The 23948-nt window shown below is 40.2% G+C and overlaps 1 protein-coding gene, 1 non-coding gene and 1 pseudogene across 3 annotated transcripts; 1 reads left to right on the top strand and 2 right to left on the bottom strand.

Annotated features, from left to right (window-relative positions):
- Positions 1-130: 130 nt before the first annotated feature.
- On the bottom strand, positions 131-20636 carry GCLM (glutamate-cysteine ligase modifier subunit). 2 transcript variants are annotated; one of them, XM_059688789.1, is made up of 7 exons: positions 20215-20627; positions 14780-14845; positions 13542-13626; positions 11122-11181; positions 8101-8303; positions 6473-6587; positions 131-1045 (listed from the first exon to the last, which is right to left on the bottom strand). In XM_059688789.1, the coding sequence occupies exons 1-7, from the start codon at positions 20338-20340 to the stop codon at positions 876-878; spliced, it is 825 nt and encodes a 274-aa protein (XP_059544772.1). In that variant the 5' UTR covers positions 20341-20627; the 3' UTR covers positions 131-875. The 2 variants fall into 2 exon arrangements, with proteins under 2 accessions (XP_059544772.1, XP_059544773.1); XM_059688790.1 differs by lacking the exon at positions 131-1045 and adding an exon at positions 1838-1863 and having other exon boundaries at positions 20215-20636.
- Positions 9628-10167, top strand: LOC132231905 (ubiquitin-conjugating enzyme E2 C-like; annotated as a pseudogene).
- Positions 18666-18770, bottom strand: LOC132232036 (U6 spliceosomal RNA). The gene has a single exon (XR_009452200.1). It is a non-coding gene; the product is annotated as a U6 spliceosomal RNA (small nuclear RNA).
- Positions 20637-23948: the final 3312 nt, after the last annotated feature.

Here is a 23948-nt window from a genome sequence, read left to right as displayed (position 1 = left end):
TCCAGAGCCCACAGTGCCAAGCACATGGTAATTGCTCAATATTTATTAGATATTCTTGAATGAATAGCAAAATATTAAGGATAAATCAAGAATTAAAAAGAGTCTGAAGGTAATAATAGTTGCTTTTATAAAACTCCCAAACAATAATTTCAAAGTTTCTAGTCTCCTTTTTATCTTTTCTGTTGTTTTTTTCTTTAAGTTGAATTTATTGGGGTTATTCTAGTCTCCTTTTTAGATTTACTTTGGTTTGTCTTTGTAAATAACAGCAAGAGAAAATATGGCACAGGAATACAAGGTTAAGTCATTATAGGTAAACTACAAGCAAGGCTATTAAGTAAACTTAAATAAAAAATTGTTTCTATCCATATATTGAAGATATGAATTTTATTTACACTACTAGTAGATCCCAGCTACTCCAGTTACTCTGAGACATAATCATCTTATCAACAGGAAAAATATTTTCCAGTATTTAGCAGTTTTAACAATTGTAACCAAATTGCTTAGTTATACTATAGAGTAAGAAGCAATTAATGAGTTTTTTGGAAATACAAAATATGTATACTAGTATACATTATCCTGATGCCTAGGCCAAAATATATCTAACAACAAACATTCTTGATTTCTATTAGTCATAAAAATAAAGGCAAAATATATTGCAAATATTTTCTTTGTAAATGATTTCAATTAGAAAACAATAGTTTAATGAAAACAATACAGAGGTTCATGTGAGTTCAAAAACTTGACAGATAACATGTCAAATATAACTAAAGAATATTTGCCTCAATGATGCCACAGTAAATAGATTTTTACATATCTCAATTTTATCTTATAGTCAAGGAAAATACAAGTCAGTAGGTTATGATCCTAAGTCAGAGTTAAGGGCCCCTTCTTTTAGCTTGTAAGATGTACCCTTTTGATTTGATAATTCCTCTACTTTTAACAATGACTGAATATCGCAGTAGCCACAGTGGCACCCATTCATGTGCTGGAATGTCAGGGATGCTTTCCCGAAGAGCTTCTTGGAAACTCGCTTCAGAAAGCAGTTCTTAAAACAAACAACAAATAAAAACCCAGAGTTAAATTTGAAAACAAAGGCACTTTACTATATAGGTAAGCATCTCTCTATATATAAAAGCCTAAGCAACCTTTACGACTGACGACCGAAAACAACTGAAACGACCAGTCGCTATGACATGCAATGACAACCAGGGGGCAGATGCTCAATGCAGGAGTGATGGTCAGTGCGCTCCCACATCGCTCAGCTGACCGACCCTTCCGGTGGCCCACCAGCCCGGTGGCAGCCACTCACTCCCTCAGTAGTCCTGCAGATCCAATCTCTGGAGAACAGGCCTGGCACCAATGGACCAGCACCGCTGGCATGATCCTGACAGTGCCACCACAGGCCTTCTGGAAGTCAGCCTTGGGCACTGCAGCCGCTTCCCCTCCCTAGACGCTCCACCAGGAAGAAAGGATATAAAAGCAGCTGCCAGGTGGCTCCCGACAACCAGTGCTAATGTCAGTAGGATGGATCCGGATCCTGGGTTGGCAAGGTCATCCCACTGCCCGCTGGGAGGGCCGATCACATCCCAGTCCCACCCTCCCCCCTCGGGACCCCACCCATTCACAAATTCGTGCACCGGGCCTCTAGTTTAAATATAACACAAGGCACACCTCAAAATTGAATACAAAATATGCTTATCCCTAATGGGTGCTATGAAACTGAACCAGGATGTCAGATGGTCCGAGGCAGTTCTTCAGAAAGTATCTATACCTGTAACACAGCCTATTTAATTCATAACGATAGTGAATGGAGCCTGAATATTGATACTTTTTTGAAGATCTCCAGGTGATTCTAATGTACTACTAAGGGAAATACAGGAAAGTAGGGAAAAAATGTTACCATTATCCTATCAACCAGAGACAGACCATTTCCATTGGCATGTATTTTTTCCCCAATGTTTTCCCTATACCTACCTATCTCAATATCTTAAAAACTAGAACTCATACTGTAGTTACAGCCTAAGTTACTTATTTTTTCCACGTATGTGATAATGAATATTTCCCATATAATTAAATGTTCCATGAAAGCATCATCAACACTAATAAAAGAGAAAAATGGTAATTGGCGTACGAGCTACCCTTTTCATTGGCTAATCAGGGCTATACGCAAATTAACTGCCAACTAAGATTGGCAGTTAACTGCCAAATAAGATTGGCAGTTAACTGCCAACAAGATGGCGGTTAATTTGCATATGTAGGCACAATGCAGGGAGGCGAAAGGGAAAGCAGGAAGAAGCCCCCTGCCACTGACAGTGATCGGAAACCCAGGGGGGAGCTAAGAGCTGGGGCCGCCTTTGCCCTGCCCCCCAGCCATGATCAGAGAATCAGGTGCCTTTTCCGCCCTGGCCAGTGATAGCAGGAAGTAGGGGTGGAGCCAGCAATGGGAGCTGGGCACGGTCGAAGCTGGCAGTCCCAGGAGCTAGGGGTCCCTTGCCTGGGCCTAAAGCGAAGCCCACGATCGTGGGGCCGCTGCAGCTGTGGGTCCCCGTTGCCTGGGCCGGAGGGGTCTGGGGGTCCCCTGCCCAGGCCTGATGCCTGGGCCAGAGGCATCAGGCCTGGGCTGGGGGCAGAACCAGTGATGGGGGGAAATGAGGGTCCCCTGTCAGAGGCGTCAGGCCTGGGCAAGGGGCCGATCCTGCGATTGGAGGGTGATGGGGGTCAACGCCTGAGGGCTCCCAGTATGTGAGAGGGGGCAGGCTGGGCTGAGGGACACTCCCCCCCCACACACACCCAGTGCACGAATTTCGTGCACCGGGCCCCTAGTTTTTAATAATTTTCCAATATTAGATTATATAGATATCAAAATTGATATATTTCTTTATTGTTGGCCAAAAATGTAGTTTTTTCCTAATATCTTGCTAATAAAAATGCTATAATAAACACCCTTAAAATGCATGCATGGCTATGGAATGACAAGCTCAAAGTCCAAGTATACTTTGAAGACTAGATATATAACAAATTGCCAACTGCTTTCCAGAAAGGCCATCCAACAGCAGCCGATAATGCTAGATGCCAATCTTAACCTAGCCTCAGGAGCACCAGCAGTCACTTAAGGTTATCTTTTAATTTGCATCTCTTTGATGAAATCATTATTTTCTCTTCCACATTCATGTCCAAACCCTCTACTACTGCTCTGATGTACCATTCCCCTCCTTACTTCCTCTTCTCCAGGAACACTGGCCTCATAGCTGTATCCTGGAATCCTCTAGCACATTCATACCTTAGGGGCTTTTGCATCAGATGCCCCCTCTTTCCTGAACACTATTTTTCCAGATGCCCACATAGCTGACTCCCTTCTTGCAGGTCTCTGATTAATGTTGCCTTAGCAGGGAGGCCCACCTGACCAATAATACAAAACAGTAATCCCTAACCTGAGCACACTTCTCCCTTAGCCAACTTTTCTCTATACCATATGCCACCATTTATCATTTACATTATTGTTTGTCTCCTCCCATTAGAAAATCAATTCGGTGAGAGCTGAAATTTGTCTGACTTGGTTGTCAGACAAATTTGACTTGATTGAAATTTGTCTATCTAGTACTTAGAAACAATGCCTGGAACACAGTAGGTGTCTGCTGAATCAATCAATCAATCAATCAATCAATCAATCTGGAAAGATTCCACTGGATCAGAAGCAACCATACAGCTAAATATTAAGTATCATCTATACAATATGATTTGGGAGCACTAGAGGACCAGTTTGCCCCAATGAACTGCTGTGATATTTGAATAGCATCAATAGTAAACTCCCAGTAAATGTTATCTATTATTATTCGCCAGGCACTTTTCTGAGTATTTTAGATTTATTAACTCATTGAATCCACACGTTAACCCTATGAGATAGGTAATATTACTCCCCTTTACAAGGGGACACTAAAGCAGCCAGGTTAGATAACCTGCCCAAGATCATACAGCTAGTAAACAGCTAGTTTTCATAAACAGAAAGCAAATATCTCATCGGGAGAAGTAACATTAACATGGATTTGTTTATCAGACAGTCTAAAGGAGAAGAGACTATGGAGGGAAGAAGGATAAAATTGGGACGGCGCTCCAATCAGCTGAGCCACTTGGCCAGGGCTTAATCACATACTTTCGATTCAGCTGTGTTAACTCCTTAGAGTCAGTAACCATGACAAATCTTTTAAGAGAAGAACTGCTTCATTTATAGATCAAAGTGTATGAAGATTCATTCATGGCATATGCAGAATCAGTCTATATATTCTAATCAAAGGGTTTAGAATTAAAATTAAAAAGACATCTAGGGTGGGGGTGGGCTAGAAGGGGTCAATGGGGGGAAAAGGGACATATGTAGTACTTTCAACAGTAAAGATTAATTTAGATAACATGGAAATAAAATACTAGACACCTTAGTCTTTTCCTATTTCCTTTCCTACTAGAAAAAGGATAGTATTTTTTCCAAGTGGAGCTAGATCAGGGTACAGGCTCATCTATGAGCAGCTGGTAACAACTGCTACTGGTAATAATTACCGTTGAAAGAGCCCCCAACCCAAAGTAAAAATGTAAGTTGATATAATATTACCAACCTATGAAAAGTTACAATTTTAATGGTTAATATTACAGAATGAATCAGCAATAGCAATTCTTTGTTAGATTTTCACTAAAATGACTTTAAAAAAAATGATTCTGTACGCCATGCTGTACGCTCCACTGTACTGGCCGATTTGAAACGTTTCAGATCAGAGAGATTGTACAACATGGTGAGGAAAAGCTCCAAATTCAGCCAGGACATAGGTCCACATTCAAACTTTACCCTGTGCCAGTGGAGTGACCTTGGCTAGTTTCGTAAACTCGAGGCTTCCGTTCTCATCAACAGAATGCCTAGTTTCAGTTGTTATGAAGATTACAGATCATCTTTCTGAGGCAGTTAGCAGGGTGTCTGGCATTTGAGGAACAAAGCGATTAAAACTTCTCCTTGCCCGGCTCATTGGTTGAGCATCAATCTGTGAGCCAGAAGGTCATGGTTCGATTCCCGGTCAGGGCACACATGCTTGGATTGCGGGCCCCATCCCTGGTGTGGGGCATGAGGGAGGCAGTCGATCAATAATTTTCTCTCATCATTGATGTTTCTCTCTCTCTCAATTCCTCTCTGAAATCAATAAAAATATGTTTAACAAAAAAAAAAACCACAAAAAACTCCTCCTCCACTTCCCCCAGAATGTGAAAAATGAGAATGGGACAGATGGCTGACAAAAATAGTGTAAAGTCTCAAGAGATTATCCATAAGCATCCTAAAAATTAACTGAATCAAAACACTAATACAATGCCATCTTTTTAGACATGGAAATAAAAACCCAATTTTTTAAAAAAATATTTTTATTGATTTCAGAGAGGAAGGGAGAGGGAGAGAGAGATAGAAACATCAATGATGAGAATCATCAATTGGCTGCCTCCCGCACACCCCACACTGGGGATTGAGACCGCAACCCAGATATGTGCCCTTGACTGGAATCAAACCTGGGACCCTTCAGTCCACAGGCTGATGCTCTATCCACGGAGCCAAACCAGCTTAGGGCTAAAACCCAATGTTTTTTCTCCAGGAATGATCATCTATAAAATGTAATTTCCTCCAATATGGAGATTTAAAATTCCTAAGACAGTTGTCACTTAAAACTACACCAAAAAATGCCCCGGCTGGGTGCTCAGTGGTTGGAGCGTTGCCCTCAGACTGAAGGGTTATGGATTCAATTCCCCATCAAGGGCACATACCTCAGTTACAGGTTCCCTAACCCTAGTAGCAGGAGCCAACCAATAGATTTCTCTCTCTCTCTCTCTCTCTCTCTTCCTCCCTCCCTTCCACTCTAGAAAGCAATGGAAAAAATATCCTTGGTGAGAATTAAAAAACAAAAAGAAACCCCAAAACTACACCAAAATACTATTTCACAGAGCCTATAGATCTACTAAGTAAAATGCTTCCTCCTCTCCCTACAAAACAGTGAAAAATGAGAGTAGGACAGAATAAACAACAGTATCAAGTGTAAAACATTCTCTTCCCAGCTTTCCTAGTTCTCATGTAAAAGTTGACAAAAATTTATGCTATAGAAGGCAGATAAGCCATTCTCATTAATCAAATAATGTTTCTATTAGCATCAAATATATGTTTTAATAAAATACCTACTCAATCACCAATCCTAAAATGCTTACATTTCAAATTAAGTTATCTGCCTCTTTTTCCAGATATTTATCTTTTTTAATTAAGTGGCTCTTTGGTACCTTAAAAGATCTTTTCTGTGTAGTTTAATACTTATAAACCTAAACAGGCTAATATCCAATAGTTCTAGGCAATAGCACTGTGCACCAATCACTGTACACAATTAGAAATTCAATTTTCACAAGTAGTTTCTTGTAAGATCAAAGCTCGTGATCAAAGTCTATAAATGAAAATCTGTCTTACCTTTTGGATCATTATGAGTTAATAGCTGTATGTCAAATTGTTTAGCGAATGCAGTCAAATCAGGTGGCATCACACAGCAGGAGGCAAGATTAACTTGGTTACTATTTGGTTTGACCTAGAAGTGAAAAAAAAAAAAAAATAAAATAAAATCATGATATCTCCACTAAATTAAGTACTACTAAAAGTAGATGATGATACAAGAACTCAATTGTAGAAAATATGAAATATCACATTCTATAGCACTTAAAGTTTATAAATTACTTTTACATCAATATATTTATTAATGTATGTTTTCTAACTCACATTAGCAGTAACAGGGAAAGGAAAAATAGTCTAGGCGGGGGGAAAGCCACTATAACACAATATTAAAACATCTCCTGCTAGAACCTGTAATCTAATACATCTGCCTCAGAAACAGACTTGATTCCAACAACAGAGGGAATATGTCTTTAAGGTAGAGGATCAAACACAAATGATAAGTACATTTAATGTTAAAGTATAAAATGGTTATTAATCAGAGACATTTTGAAAAAGAGAAGAATTAGGTCATTTCTAATAGCTCCTCTGGTTAATTTATAGATACATTCTGGATCACCCAGGCTCTCTAGCAGGGTCTTAGTCACATTCCAGCTACCACCAAGTCAAAGGAAGAAGGGGCAACACTTCCTCTAGAGTATCGGTTCTCAACCTGTGGGTCGCGACCCCGTTGAGGGTCGAACGACCCTTTCACAGGGGTTGCCTAAGACCATCGGAAAACACATATATAATTACATATTGTTTTTGTGATTAATCACTATGCTTTAATTATGTTCAATTTGTAACAATGAAATTGGGGGTCACCACAACATGAGGAACTGTATCAAAGGTTCACGGCATGAGGAAGGTTGAGAACCACTGCTCTAGGGTCTTCTTGTCTCTAAGAAACTGAAAGGTCTGAAAAGGACAAGGCTAGGATGAAGTAAAAGGAATAAAGAGAGATACAGAGAGTAAAGGTAAAATTCCAGTAAGCAACTTCACTAATAATTTGTATGTTATTAGGCCAGATAGTTGGGGGCGGGGGGGGGGGGGGTGTTAATTTGTGACTCCATTATCAAGTGTATAAACTAAGCCTCATGTAACTTTAAATAATAGTCAGCAAAATATTTGTTATATATAGTAGCCCCTTACTTTTAGGAAATCAGAACCATGTTCTAATAATAGCTAATGAAAAATGTAATATTTTTATCACATAAGTAAAACAGAAGAAAACTGAATTCATTTGGCTATGAATGCTTCAATAACACATTTTCTAGTGTTTTTGTCACTCCTTTTAAATGAGACTAATATTAAGTTCAATTAGACATATAGGGTGTCCCAAAAATGTATACACACTTCAATTTCAATTTTGAAACTGAAATGTATGTTAATAAACACTGTGTATACATTTTTTTGAGACACCCTACGTATTTGAGGAGAAAAAATCCAATTCTGTATATAAAATCAGCCTCAAGACTTCCACACTTGGAATAGTTACTCCACGGCGAGTGTCCACTACATGCATGATACTCAACAGAATCCCGCAAGGACTGTAAGAGAAAGCCCCTCCGGGATCCCCCTCCCCCAGTGCTCGTGATCTGGCTGTCCTTTACCTTGGCCCACTGATACAGCTGTTCCAACTGTGTCTTGTCCAGATCAGAGGTACCTATGGCAACAATTTTTTTATTCTGAACTAAGTTTTGTAATTCCTCCCAGTAAGGCTGCAAGTGCTCCAAGGAAAGATTAACTCCATCTTCAGTAGGAGGTGAAGCAATGATCACAGAATCCAGCTGTGCAACTCCAAGGACTGAACAGGCTGATGTGAAGGAAAACACAGAGGATAAATGTTTGTTACATAATAAAACAAGTATTTCTAATGCTTCAAACATCCCACTGAATTCTGTCCATATATTCATTAGTTTTCTACATAACAGGTTGCTCCGTTTCACAATTTATCTGTTCCTTAGAATATTTCCATTTTCTAAAAAAGTTTAAGTGCACAGCCCTGGCCAGGGGGCCCAGTTGGTTGGAGCATTGTCCCGTACACCAAAAAGTTTTCAGTTCTGTGGGAAGCCGCCTATTGTCTTCTTTAGCAGAGAGGTGTGAACAAGGAGCCCAGGATGCTGGTGACCCTTGAAGCCCTGGCATAGGTCAGGGCTATGCACCCACTGTTTAGTCCAGACAATGGTAGCTGAAGCAACTTCCCCACCAGATAGTCATGTAAATCCTTACTGATAAGATAGTCTGTCTGTTATTGGAACTTGCCTGCCTAAGGGCTATGGGTGTATCCCACACTCAATAAAAAGATGGCAAGGCCTGAGCACAAGCGGAGTCCATCCTCTTGGGATGGGCTCTCACCTGGCCCCCCAATTTCCAAATTATCTCTTGTCTCGTCTCTTTCATTTGTGTGCGTCCCCTCTTCCAGATCCTGAACCCTGAACCACGCGGGCCGTGGGGGGAACATTAATCAGAGTTCGATTCCCGGACAGGGAACATACCTAGGTTGCAGATTTGATCCCCAGTCGGGACTCAAATGGGAGGCAACCAATTGATGTTTCTCTCACATTGATGTCTCTCTCTCTAAAAATCAATAAAAACATATCCTCAGGTGAGGATTAAAAAAGAAAAGTGTAAGTGTTCATTCATCTACTTGGTCTATATAGTAGGTAAGTGGATTTCTTTGACCTGTCTCTTCTTGGGGAACCCACAGCTACTTTAGGCTCCTCTCTCTGGGAGAACAAACCTCCTTGTTTCCTAGGTGCCAGGATTTTTTGGTGCCTTCCTTAGCTTCGCAACATTTTCTTCTCTAGTTCTACTAGTATCTCACATAGATGATCATGAGAATTCTGACCTAATATTCTGCAACTGGTGGTCATAGCAAAAAATAAATTTGAGACTGAAAAACTGAATGTATGGTCTTAATCTATATTTATAGAGGTAAGTACTAGTAATTTCTTAGTTTCTATAAAAATAATTTGAGTTTATTTTTAATGATTATTGTGCACTCCACAGTTATATTAAAGAGCTAATTATTTAAGTGTTCAACATATGTAAATACTGGAAGATGTTTTTAAAGAAAAAAATACTAGCAACTACAGTCGTGTTCTCAGACTTCCCATGTCTCTGCCAGTGCTGTCCGGATGGCCTCCCAGAACCGCAACCCAGCTGCCACCAGCGTCGCTGCAGCTTATAAAGGAGCCGAGCCCAGTGCGGGCCCTGCCCTGCCCTGCCCAGGCCCAGTGAGCAAGAGCTGATGACCCTTATGATATGTGGTGACAAAGGAACTTCTGACTTCCCTGAATGAGACAACCTTTTCTAATGGATGGGAACAGCTAGCAGTTTAGGAAGACTTGAGGCATAAGCTCTCCCTTGAGTTCCTCAGTGACTACCAGTAAAACGTGCGCATGGTGAAATTCCTCATCCCAACGTAGATATCCAGAGTAACATCTGCCTAGACACCCTAAAGGACAAGTGGTCTGCTCTATATTTTATCAGGACCATCCTGCTCTCCATCTAAGCCTGCTAGGAGAACTCAACATTGATAGCCCATTGAACATGCATGCTGTGGAGCTCTGGAAAACCCCACAGCCTTCAAGAAGTACCTACAAGAAACCTACACAAAGCAGGTCTCTGGTCAAGAGCCCTGTCCAGCCTCTCTTCTTTGCTGTCTTTTTCCTTAAATGGTCTGTCCTTGCCTTGATTTCTGTATAGGACCCTGTATCTTTAGCTGTGGTGTCATATTTGTTTTGTGTCTGTTTTTATAAATTGTCTCTGTTTGAGCCCCTGTGATGAATATATTAAATAAACACATTTGTGTGTGTGTGTGTGTGTGTGTGTGTGTTTGGGGGGGGGGGGAGGGGGAATACTGAATAACTGTAATAATACCACAATAACCTAAACCAAGTACTGAAAATAGATAAAAATGCTTTGTTTGTTTGTTGTTGTTTTGATTTCATCTATAGTATTAAAAGGGCAAAGAATATGATTAAGGAGAATTTCTATCTCCAAACATATAGTTAACAATTAATTGTTACATCTTTTATATTCCTCCTATATATCAAAATATGATCCTCCATAATTTAACATGATTCTACAGAAGCCTTAGGAAATTAGGTTAGAACTTTCCGGTCAGGGCACATTCCTGGGTTTTGAACTGGTTCCCCAGGAAGGGGCGTGCAGGGGGCAGCTGATCCACGTTTCCCTTTTACATTGATGTTTCTCTCTCCCTCTCCCTTCCCCACTCTCTAAAATTCAATTAAAAAAAAATCTTTAAAAAAAGGTAAAATTGGAATGAGTTCATTTTCTATTTTATGTGAATCTGAACATGGCAGGGGTATGGATGTGTGTGTGTGTGTGTGTGGGGTGATTAAACAAGGATCTTATATGCACATATGCATAACCCATGAACACAGACAATAGAGTAGCGAAGGCCTGGGAGGGGTGGGACAGGATGGAGGGAGTCAATGGGGAAAAAAACACACACACACAAAGAGGACACCTGTAATACTTTCAACAATAAAGATAAATTTAAAAAAAGATGTAACTAATGTAACACCTACAATAAAAAAAGATGTAACTAATATAGCACCTACACTAAGTCCACTATAAAGATAAAATGTTAATATTTTGCTTACCCATGTCAACTGCATTTTTAGTTGATGATGAAGAATTTGATCCTACCATGAACAGTTTTGCTGGGTAATAAAGAAAACAAAACTGATTATTACATTTGGATAACATTGTACGATAAAGTATTAATACTGCTAACAGTACTAAGATGACAGATAATCCTGAACGGATTGTTTTTTCTTTTTTAGTAACATTATTTTATAGTTTTCATTTTAAGACATAAAAGTATACTTTCACTGTAATTTTTAAATTATATGCTAGTTGCCAACAAATATCTGTCAAAACAAAAAAGCAAATATTAATTAACCATTGGTTAGAAGGTAGTTCAAATAAACAGAAATTTATTACTCAAAATGTATATTTAATGAATTAAACATTAATGGAGCATATTATTTATTCTCTCCAATAAACTATAATATATAGAAAGACTAAAATTGCTTGGAATGAGAAGAAAATGGAAAACAAACGAACAATCCTCCCTGTGACCTCCTGGTTCATAGGTCTCAATGCTCAACCACTGCGCCACACCGGCTGAGCTCAACTCAACATGTCTATATTTACTTGATGTAAATTCACTGTTCAAAAAAATCTAACTTCACTCAAATAGATAAGTGGATTAGTAGGAGAGAAGGCAAAGGGAAAATCCAAAAGGAGAATGGATAGAAAACCGGCTAATAAAATACCCTATATAAAATGCCTGGGATTCAACATATACAACAAATTTTCCTTATACATTTCTTTTCCTTCTCCTTTCCTTTTTACTGCTAGACAATCTTCCGAAAACACTGCTTTCCTCATGTTCTCTATTTAAAAGCCAGCACAGCTCCTCTGCCAGGTGAGTCAATCTTCACTTTAGTCCAACCTTAGCTCCCATAATCATACTCTAAGCAAACCCTCCCCACCACAGTCCCTCTGACCATGAATGTATGACATTTGAAATGGTCATTTCAAATCAAAGAGACATTTTTAGATGAGTAGAGAGAGGAAAGCTATTCATATGGGGAGAATTTGGGTGCTGAAGCTCTCCGGGAACTGAGGACAACTTGCAAGAGATCCAGGATGAATCTAAACCAGTGATGGCGAACCTTTTGAGCTCGGCGTGTCAGCATTTTGAAAAACCCTAACTTAACTCTGGTGCCGTGTCACGTATAGAAATTTTTTGATATTTGCAACCATAGTAAAACAAAGACTTATACTTTTGATATTTATCTTATATATTTAAATGCCATTTAACAAAGAAAAATCAACCAAAAAATGAGTGTCATAGGTTTGCCATCACTGATCTAAACCATAATGAACTGAGCCACACCGGCTGTATTTGGCCTGATACCACAGGGACAATGTTGCTTTCACTTCCTTTTCAAGACAAACAGCAATGTGAAACTAATAGAAAGAAATGGGTTTTGGAGTCTGGATGGATTCCTGGTTCAACCACTTACTGGGTTGGTTGTATGACAACTTTCAAGTTATTTAATGTCACCAGTGCAATGAGGATAATAGCCCTACCTTGTAGACTGTTTTGAGAATTGTAAGAAATACAATGAAAAAGGACAAGCACAATGCCTGGTACAAAGTACAACTCAACAAATGGTAGTTATTGTTAGTCGAAAGTCAATGCCCTATCTCATTTTATATGTCCACCCCCTGCCCCAAGGAAAAACAACCACAACACAAACACAAATGGTAATAAATAATAGCTACCTAGCACTTAACTTTATGCCAAGCACCGTGGCAAATGCTTCTTTTGCCTGTGAAGCAGATGCATCCCCATTTTATAGATGAAGAAACTGAGACTCAGAGAGATTAAATAATTTGTTAACCCAAGATGATACGAGTCAGTACTCTGCACCTCCAGAAATGTCAATTTAGTCAAGTTCAAGCTTTTCCTCATTGTGCTATGCTGACTATAAAATGAGTGCAAGAACACCTTTTCATTTGTTGAGCTTCACAGAATCTCTGGAAAGTAGTCACTTGATACATTTGTTGAATGGGTATAATGTGTATTTTATTTCTCTCCATGCAACTTGTTGCCCACACTTCTTTCTATACCCCCAGGCCATCTCAGCCACTGTATGGCAGCGTCCCACCAGGAAGGGAGGGCTTATGCCTGCTTTGGGTAGACAATGTTAAGACTCCCCTTTATTCTTTCCATTTCCTCCAGCTTAATCGTCCCACTGCTCTGAAGTCCAAAATATAAATTAATAAATGACTGTGAAGAACAGCAAGGTAAAGTTATATCGCGACTCCACTGAAGTAGCCAACACTGACCTCCTGTAACTCAGAGAGTTGACATTAAAATTTCTATGTCTCACACTTAGTAACCAAGTCACTCATTACCAGAAGCAAAGAAAGGCTTGTTCCCGTGCCTAATAAAAACTATCACTTCTGCTGTATGACATAATGAATTGGAAAGGCTAGACTTTACCAGAAACTTTCATTTCGTCTCTTTCATCGGGGCTTATCTTTTCAACTGCATGAGATACAGTACATTCCAAGACATCTGGAAACTCCTATAATAAACACATGATGTTTACAATGAATATAAAATGTTTTAGATTAGCTATATGTTTTTTACTATTCATAAACTCTTTAGCAGCAGGGAACCCAAAAGATAGCAGGGTTCTTTACCTGAGGTCTGAATGGGCTTCATAATCTTTGTAAAGCCCTGAAATACAGGTATAAAACACTGTGTGTGTGTGTGTGAGTTCATTTTCTGGGGAAAAGTGTCTCATTTTGATCAGGTACTCAGATTACAACACACACACAAATAAATGGGGGTGGAGGGCAGGAGGCCTGTGAGGAGTTAGAACCACTAGTACCGTAAATAATTTTACTTAGAAAAGAAATCAATGAAAAATACTATTATGTATTCTGGATAATGACATGCTACAAACTTTCAACATTAATCACAAACATTTTAAACAAAGTAAACAGTGAGGTCTTTCTCACAAGTCGTGAGCGTATTACAATGCCTGGCCAGTAAGTGTTTATTAATCATGCATAAATAAGGTAAATGGTCATTTTAGAGAAACAGAGACTGGTAATAGAAATTAATCAATGCATGTCTAGTAGCTATCACGTTATAAAACTTGCAGTACACTCAGGGGAACAAGTATATCCAGCATACAACTTGCCCCATTCTTTTAAAGCAGTCTATGTAATTTGTTATATACCTTTGGCTGATTTGGATCCCAAGAGTGGTTTACAGACAAGTATTCTGTATATTGTCATATATTGACATTTAATGAAACACAGTTCCTTACTGTTTCAGCAGAAACTGACATTTAAAAAATTATTTCTAGTGACTATATTATTGGGGTGATATTCTACCAAAACAATTTACCAACCAAAACTATTTAATAATAGTTATTCCTTTATCAGGCCAAATACAAATTGGAGCAAAATACATTATGAGAAAACTCTGGTGGGAATTAAGTAGAGAGAATCCTAGTATGTTGTCTAGTTGAAGAGTTGACTACACAGTCTAGATTTTCTGCTTAAGCTTAAGCTTATTGAGTCAGACTGCCATCTCAACACATTAGCCATAGGGAGTTTTATGCTAGCTGTCTATTTGTCTTCCCTATCAAAACTAAGGAAATTAATTTCCTGCTTACTTCACTTCCCTTTTGGACTACATGATTTCTTGACCCACATTTTACTCACCCTGACCAAATCAGGGCTGATTTGGGAACTCCACTCATTCAAGGTCTTTTGGATACAATCTCGAAGCTGCGAAAAGAATGCATTTTGAAACTGTTAATCAAATTCTATACACTTTTCTGTACTTATCTGATAAGAATGTATTAGCTTGATAAGTAGAAAAGGACGTCACTAGGAAATACTATACAAACCAAAATTTTAGTTCTACAAGATTGTTTGTTCTCTACAACGAAGATAAATTTATATCTATTTTATTCTACTCTTAATTCTCAAATGTTGATGTCCTAAAGTAGTAACCTAATTATTTTAAAAGTAATTTTTGTACCAATAAAAATTAAAGTAAACTTCTGAGACATAAAAACATAACTAAAGAAACAAACAAAAAAAATCAATAATAACGTTTATAATGGAGAAACATGGGTTTAAGCCCAGGCAGCCTGACTAGAACTAATATTAACTACTATTTTATATTTCTCAAAGACAAACACACGATTCTCTAAATGTGGCCAGGGGAACTCCTACATCAGACTCACCTGTGGTGTTTATTAAAAATTCAAATTCCTAAGCCTCATAATAGACCTGCTTAACCACTCTATAAGGGCAGAACTTTTACTTAACAAGCATCCCAAGCAATCGATATGTCCTCTGAAGTCTGAGAGCCACCATAGTCATATCTTACAGAAGTCAATGCGCACGTCAGTGCACATTTCCTAACACCTAGGTACACTGTCTACAGATTGTCCAACCTGTCTTCAGTGTTTTCTTACATAAGCAAATAAAATTCTTACACTAACATTGTAGTATGTTATCAATTCATTCAAATGTTTATACTCGTTTATCTCTTATGTCATTATATTTCAAACTTATTTGATAGTGGTAAAGCAAGACATAATTCACCTAGTGAGGACCTACATACAAATAATACAAAATTTATAAAACAATATTTATGTTCACTACATGCCAGGTACACTGTTTTTTTTTTTTCTTAATTAGAAAAAAATATGCTACTCCATAACTCACTAAATTGATCTATGACTACTAATGGGCATCACTAGCAGTTTGAAATCACTGCCTTATAATTATCCAAGGGCACAATGCTTTGCAGAAAAAATAAATGTGTAACTAGAAGCAAGTCCCTGAATTGCAAAAGCACTTTCCTAATAGCATTAAGAGAGACTATCTGATCTATGACTGCTTATGATAAAAATTGATATACACACTTTGTTGCTTATATATTAGTACAGACAATTACAAGGAACAACTAGTTTATCAATTGAAGAGCTCAGAGGCACTTATGTTCAGATTTACAATCCACAACAATACTATAATCCACATAGAATTCAGTTTACAAGGTCTATATCTTTACAGAAAGTATATTTATATACTCAAATTTAAGTCGGTACATAAAAATTAGTTGATAATTATTCCAGATAATTACAAGTCAATATTCTTTTTAAAAATTAGTAAAAGCTGAGGCAGCAGGACAAACTGTAAATTAACAATTCTATCAGGAGTGCTTTGGCTCAAATCACGGGAGAATTTGATGAAATTTTCCTTTGGAAGAATGGCTCATTTGCATACTTAAGGCTTTTTTACCTTCCTGATTCAGGAAGATAAATATATTTTCTGGGTATTCATTCCCTTCTTGAAACCATTTCTTTTCTTTCTTTTTTTTTTTTTAAGTATTTTTCTTGATTTTAGAGAGACAGGAAGGAAGAGGGATCGAGATAGAAACATCGATTAGCTGTGTCCTGCACGCCCCCTACTAGGAACCAAGCCCACAACCCGGGCATTTGCTCTGACCAGGAATCGAAAGGTTCATGGGTCGACATTCAACCACTGAGCCACAATGGCCAGGCATTGAAACCATTTCTTTAATAAATCTTGGATTCTGAAAAATGTCAGGATAAACCATAGAACAGTCCAATGTTATAATAGGAGAAATTCATTGACTATATCACAAACCTAGTGATTTTTAATCTTCTTCATGTTATCTGTATCAATTGAACATTAACCTGGTACTGTTTGTTCTTCACTTTCTACATTCTTACCACCCCCCTCCCCCCCAACACACACCCCTACATAGTATCACTGAAGATAAGTATCATTACAATGTAGTGTATCAGTAAATCTGCAGTTGTATAAGAGTTTATCATCCCATTCGATTAAATGCCTTATTGATTGTAATGTGAATATCCCATGGGTTGTGGTCATACTGGTCTTAGAAAGCACATTTTCCTTTACCTGGGAAGGACAGCACAGTTATCCCAAGGTCAGAAGGCTCTAGACCCAAAACTGTAATTTAGATAACATGCTGTTTCTGCTTCTGTAAACTGCTTTTTTTCGAACCAGGTTCCTCATTCCAAACCCTGGGATGTAATTAATACCTTTGTGATTTTTTGCCTATATGACCTTGGAGCTGCGACCATCTTATTACTATGAGATTTGGGAAAGCAAATGGCCCCTCATAGTCCCGGATTGCAATAAATGTGACTCTTTAATTTGACTTCTTGAGGCGTCCTTCTGTGATTCGCGGGGTACATTACAACACCCTTACAACAAATAACTGGGCAAAACAGTCCTATAATGGACCATTTAAAACACAAGATCTGCCCGGCCAATGTGGTTCATTTGACTGAGTGTTGTCCTGTGCACTAAGAGGTCACCGGTTTGATTCCTGGTCAGGACACATGCCCAGGTTGCCGGCTCAATCCCCAGTAGGGGGTGTGCAGGAAGGGGCTAATGCTTCTCTCTATAAACTGGTATTTATATATTTCTCTCTCTAAAATCAATAACAATATATCAATAAAGATCTAATTTCTCTCTGGTCGGCATGCTCAGCGGTTAGAGCCCACACTGAAGGGTCGCAGGACACGGACCCCTATATGGCGCATTCGGGAGGCTACCAATTGATGTCTCTCTCTCTCACATTCGTGTTTCTCTCTCTCTCTCTCTCACCTCCCCCCCTCCCCCCGCCCCACTCTCCCTTTCTATTCTCTCTAAAAATCAATGGAAAAAATATCCTCTGGTGAGGATTAACAACAAAAAATCTGCTTTCATAAAATTCTAGTGTAACAAAACATCTGGGCAGAGATCACAGAATAAAAACAAAGCAAGTATCAACACTAGAAGAGAACTTTTAGAAATTTTAATTAAACTCTCTATTCAATGTGTAAATGTTCTCAGTCATGAGTGATTTATTTAGTTTCTTTATTCAATGAGGTTAAACTGTTTAAGTAATATATCCCAATTTGAAGCCCTAGTTATCATGAAGTTATTTTTTACATGGAAACAAAACATGTATATTTTCCCTACAATATGCTGCCATATCTCAAGTGTTCCTCAAATATTTTCTAGTTTCTTTACTTTTTCCCTCTTATGTTGCACCCAAAATAAAACACATGAACCAGAATTAATCTTTTGAACGATGTTTTTAAAACTGTGGGGTGTGACTCATAACTGCATTAAGAAAGTAAGTTTTAAAAAACAAATTAGGATAGGAAAATAATCAGAATACACAGTATATAATAAGGGTTAGTATCTTCATGAAATCATATATACATACACTATATACTAGTATTTTTAACTGTGTTGCAAGAAAAATGCATTTCTTACTGCGTTCACAGTAAAAGACTTTGAAAGCCACTACTCTAGAGTGTGTTGTGTTGAGATAAGAGAAAATTTCACTTAGTATTATCAATATACATGCAAAATGGTATACTGAACCAGCAGCACTGGAGGAAATTAAAGGTCTAGAACTAAATATAGAAATATTTACCTTTGGGAGAAATAGTCCAATTGGGGAGGTTTGAACAAAACAAGACATGCAAACAGCTGGAACCTGGACACAATATGGTACAAGATTCTGATTCCCTTTTTTTTTTTTTTTTTAAATATGGAACGCTTCACGAATTTGTGTGTCATCCTTGCACAGAAGCCATGCTAATCTTTTCTGTATCGTTCCAATTTTAGTATATGTGCAGCCGAAGCGCACACTCTGATTCCTTTTAAAGTTATAATCAAGTGCTCTCATCTCCAGATGAACACTCACTCCCAATACCAGACCTGTGCACAGGCCCAGCACATACTTAGATGGCTGTCATGTACTGCTGTAGAGTATATCACCAACATCTTATATTAAAGAGCAGAAACTGCCTAGGAATACAGCTGATAACGTCACATTCTGATACAGTTTAGGGCATTTTTTTTTCTTTTAATCAAGATTTGTTTTATCGGTGTCAGATGGGTACCAGACACTTACTTCCTAAGTGACATAATGTCTAAACACTATCTGGTACACCTGAAACTAATATAATATTGTGTGTCAATTGTAACTGAAAAATAAACAATTATTTTATATATATATTGTATTGATTTTTACAGAGGAAGGGAGAGGAGAGGGATAGAGAGTTAGAAATCTAGATGAGAGAGAAACATCGATCGGCTGCCTCCTGCACACCTCCTACTGGGGATGTGCCCGCAAGCAAGGTACATGCCCTTGGGTGGAATCGAACCCGGGACCCTTCAGTCCGCAGGCCGACGCTCTCAATCCACTGAGCCAAACCGGTTAGGGCGAAAAATAAACAATCATTAAAAAAATATTTATCTTTCCGACTGAACCAGAAAATAAGGGAGATAAAATGCCTATATGGTGAGCGTTTTCACATATATTTTCATCCTCACAGCAGCCTGCTGAAGAAGCTATTATCCAACTTTAAGGCTACAGTCAGAGAGAGTAACTTTCTCAAAGTTATAAGAGCTCCTAAATCGAAGTTTTATTTTGTTTGTTTGTTTGAAAACTGTCCCATGCCACCAAGGTGCCTCCGCAATTATTCGTGCAGAGTCAATGATTTACTGTCCGCTCTGAAATGTAACGAGTGTAGGATTCCACATTGACCTCCGCCACTTCAAACCAGTGATTAGTCTCTGGGCAAAGAAACTCAGATTACTCCTCGGCAAGAAAAACATACACTTTGTTTCAAAGCCGAATTTGAGTGTGTACTCACTTGTCTCACAGCAACAGAGAAACTATTGTCAACATCCTACAAGCTCAGCGGATTGCTGCTACTTCATCTGAATCCTCCAAAAACGAATCTCTGGACTATTTTTCACCTGAACGCGCCGTGGGAAGAGAGCGGGGCAGAGCGACGGACTGGCCTCCCCTGACCCCACAGCCGGGAGAGGGATCCGACACCTTGGAGGGCTGGGAGAGCGGCCAGAAGCGCGCATGGAGGCACCACTCGCCGTAAAGTTGCACCTGCCAAGTTTTTAAAGACCCGCTGCCCCCAACAGCAGCTTTGGGGGCGAAGTCGCGGGCACCGCGGCCTCAGCCTCCTCCCGCGGGCGGAGCCCAGGTGCGCACCGCGCCCGCCCGCCCGCCCTCGGAGCCCCCCGCCCCGAGCCCCGCGTCTCCGCTGGCAACGCTCGCCCGCCCTCACCTCCTCGCTGTGCGTGGACGGGCACTTCTTCCGCAGGCGGCCCCAGTTCAGCAGGTTTCCCGTCTGCAGGTGCAGGGTGCGGGCCCGCGCCAGGAGCGCCCCGGCCGCGCGGCTGTCGGTGCCCATGGCAGCGGCCGCAGGCGGGGAAGGAGGCCGCCCCGCAGACGCAGCGCCCGAGGCCGGAGAGCCGGGCGCGCGGCTGCCTGCCCCGCGCGGCGGGACCTCGGCCTGCGCTCGGGCCCGGGGAGGCCGGCGGCGGCGGAGCGGCGGCCCGGGGAGGACGCGCTGGTGCTGCGGCTCCTGCTGCTGCGGCCGCCGCAGGAGAGTTGACTCCCAACTGAGGAAGCGTTTCCTGGAAGACAATGACTAAGCAGAAATCGCGGCGCGAAAGTGCTTCGTAACCGTTACCCGTCCCGCCGCGGAGCCAGGCGGGGCGGGGCGGGGCTGGGCGGGGCGGCCAGCGCGCTGCGGGTCGCCGGCCCGCGAGGCACTGGCCTGGGGCCGGGGGCGGGCGTGGCGCCGGGAGGCGGGGGGCGGGAAGGGGAGGGAGGGCGCGGGGCGCGCAGGGCGGGGCGGGGCGGGGCGGGGCGGGGCGGAGCCGGCGCGCGCAGGGCTCCCCCTGTCGGTCAGAGGCCGGCTCTCAGGCCAGCGCCCCTCCAACCGGCCCCGAGGGCACTGCGGTCTCGCCTCGCAGCCAATGGGCGGCCGCGCTGGCGATTTCCTCCCGCCCCTCTTAGAAAAACAGCGGCGGGGTGTACCCCGACTGAATGGTAGCCCCTCTTAGCTCCCAGAAACAGGTGTTCACGCACCAGCGCCCCTTCTCCCTGGCTGTGCTCCTCTCTTGCTTCATTTTCTTCCTCAAGGGCTTTCCTCCAAACGGCTCCTTTTTCATGCCATTAATGAAAGGTCTGTTGACTTTAAGCCATTCGCCGGGCAGTGTGTGAAATCAAATAAGCATCTTTGCCATGGAGAAGCTTAAACTGTAGTTCCGGAGACAAGGCCTCTAGCATATCATATGAAACTGTAAGTAATGATATAAGGCGGTTTCCAGATGAGTTCAGATGAAAGAGAACATTTAACCCGGCGAGACCAGAGAAGACTTTATCATCCATTTCCTTAGATTATTTATTCCTATTACATTTCGTATGCGGTAGACTTAGTATGCACCTCAAATTGAACATTTATTGAGCTTTCTTCAAGAAACTTTTACTTTTGTTGAGAGTAATCAGATATATTAAAAGTCAAACTGCTATTAAAAAGAAAGATGAGCCCAGCCCTAGTGGCTCAGCTACTGATGAACCAGGAGGTCAGGGCTCCATTCTGGTCAGGGCACATTCCTGGGTTGCAGGCTCAAACCCCTGGTAGGGGGAGTGCAGAAGGCAGCTAACCAGTGATTCCCTCTCCTCATTGATGTTTCTCTCTCCCTCTCCCTTTCCCTCTCTCTCTCTCTCTCTCCCTTCCTCTCTGAAATCAACAAAAAAAATTCTTTTAAAAAAAGTTGAATTCCAGTTGGTAAGAATGAGGGGAGGGGTAGAAAAGAAGCTCCTCCATCCAGGTGGACATTAGGAATTGAGTCAGACCTTGAATAAATATTTATTGAATAAGAATTCATTGAGGATAAGGGTAATCCCAGAAGCAGAAATAAACATGAGCTATTTTGATTGATATAAGCATTTAATTTTTTTTGCTGAATTTGCTTTGGCATCATTTCTTGACTTTGTATATTCTCTAATACCGTGCAAATCATTCTTGATTGAAGCTTAGAGGTTACACCTCCTTACTCTTAGACCAGCCATCTTGCCAGGAATTTATAGCATGTTAGTCACTGACATATACCTGTATGTCTTGTAAACCTGCCTTTACTAGGCTATTTTAACTTAGGTCACTTAGTCTCTGTGTTTTACACTCTCCAATCTGGGCAGATGATAGTTTAAACCATATGAAATTGCTGATAAGTGATCATTTTTGATGTACAGAAATGGCTACTTCCTATGGTTTCATCTAATATAGCTTTGACCACATTGGGTAGGTATGAGGAATTAATGAGAGAACTTATGAAAAGCCCTTAGTACAGTGCTTGGCTGATTGTAAACGCTCAGTAACTGAGAACTCCTATTATTATTTTAAAATGTATTTGTATTGATTTCAAAGAGGAAAGGAAAGGGAGAGAGAGATCAGCCGCCTCCTGCGCGCCTCACACTAGGGATTGAGCCTGCAACCCAGGCATGTACCTTGACTGGGAATTGAACTGTGACCTCCTGGTTCATAGGTTCATAGGTCGACACTCAACCAGTGAGCCACTGCAGCTGGGCAAGAACGCCTATTACTAATGCCCCTGCTCTTTCCCCCTTACAGTCCAGTTTTCACAACATTGATAAATTTATGACGTGAATTTACAGCAACACTGTTTTTTTAAAAAAATATTACATATGTAAAATAATTTATTCTTCACAGCAACTCAGATAGATGAATTTTCAAATTTTGTTAAAAATCTCACTATTAACTGTTGGGACTCCAATCAAAACCTAGATTATTCACCAAACTCCTTACTCTTCCCTACTGCAGTTTACTCTTTGACACAAAAGTGCGTTTGTTGTGGTGATTTTAATTTTTGAATGTGTGTGTACATGATTTGTATGCTTTTTATGCCTGCATAGCTTTTTTTCCCTATATATTATATTTAATTATACCCTTGTCATGGCACCATAGTTTTGGGAGAGAGAAAATTAATCTCGTATTTTCCATGCTCCCCTTTAAAACCACTCTCCTCACTTGGCTTGTAAGACACTACATTAATTTTCTCAAAATAGTTGTTCCCAGAACATTAAAAAAAAATTACAGTGTACTCTTGGAAGCCCAACAGGGGCCAATGAGCTGTAAGTGTTTCTATTACAGCAGACAGTGAAAAGGTCTTACGGTCTAATTGTCATAGGAAGGTCTCATTGTTGCAGGAAGTGATCACATTTTCATTCACTGTTTTACTTTATATCAGAACCAACAACATTTGAGAATAAATAGTCATTTTACCTTATTAAGGGACCACCTGGTATATTTTATTCTTAAGGTAAAATGGATTTAAATTCTCAAATTTTCCTGAAATTAGTGTAATTGCTATGTTTGTGTTACCATATTCAGGAACCACTAATTGGGTCATGGCCACTCTAGAAATGAGGGTTTTTAAAAGAACTTCTTTAGGATTTTTCTTTTTAAAAAAATATATTTTATTGATTTTTTACAGAGAGGAAGGTAGAGGGATAGAGAGTTAGAAACATTGATGAGAGAGAAACATGGATCAGCTGCCTCCTGCACATCTCCTACTGGGGATGTGCCCACAACCAAGGTACATGCCCTTGACTGGAATCGAACCTGGGACCTTTCGGTCTGCAGGCTGATGCTCTATCCACTGAGCCAAACCAGTCAGGGCCAAATACATTTCTATAATTAAATATACACAGCTTATTGACATTTTTCTCAAAACAAAAAATGAGGGCTCACCCAGTGACGGATAGGCATTCTGCCACCACCTCTGTCAGCAAATGGAATTAAGGTCTAAAAATTCCTGTGATCTCGAGTGTCTTGTTGAGTGTTAGAAGGCTTTTGTTTTTCTTTTAGCCACTAAATTTTTCAGGAAAAATTCACCCGCTTTATATGAAGAACGCACCAGAGGGCCACTTGCAGTATAATGAAATCCAAGTTCATTTCCTACCTTTTCCCAGTATTTGAACTTTTCAGGA

This window comes from Myotis daubentonii, chromosome 3 (genome assembly GCF_963259705.1).
Source record: "Myotis daubentonii chromosome 3, mMyoDau2.1, whole genome shotgun sequence".
Lineage (NCBI taxonomy): Eukaryota > Metazoa > Chordata > Mammalia > Chiroptera > Vespertilionidae > Myotis > Myotis daubentonii.
The sequence above is the reverse complement of the archived record's forward strand: the minus strand, read 5'-3'. Positions and strand labels throughout refer to the sequence as shown.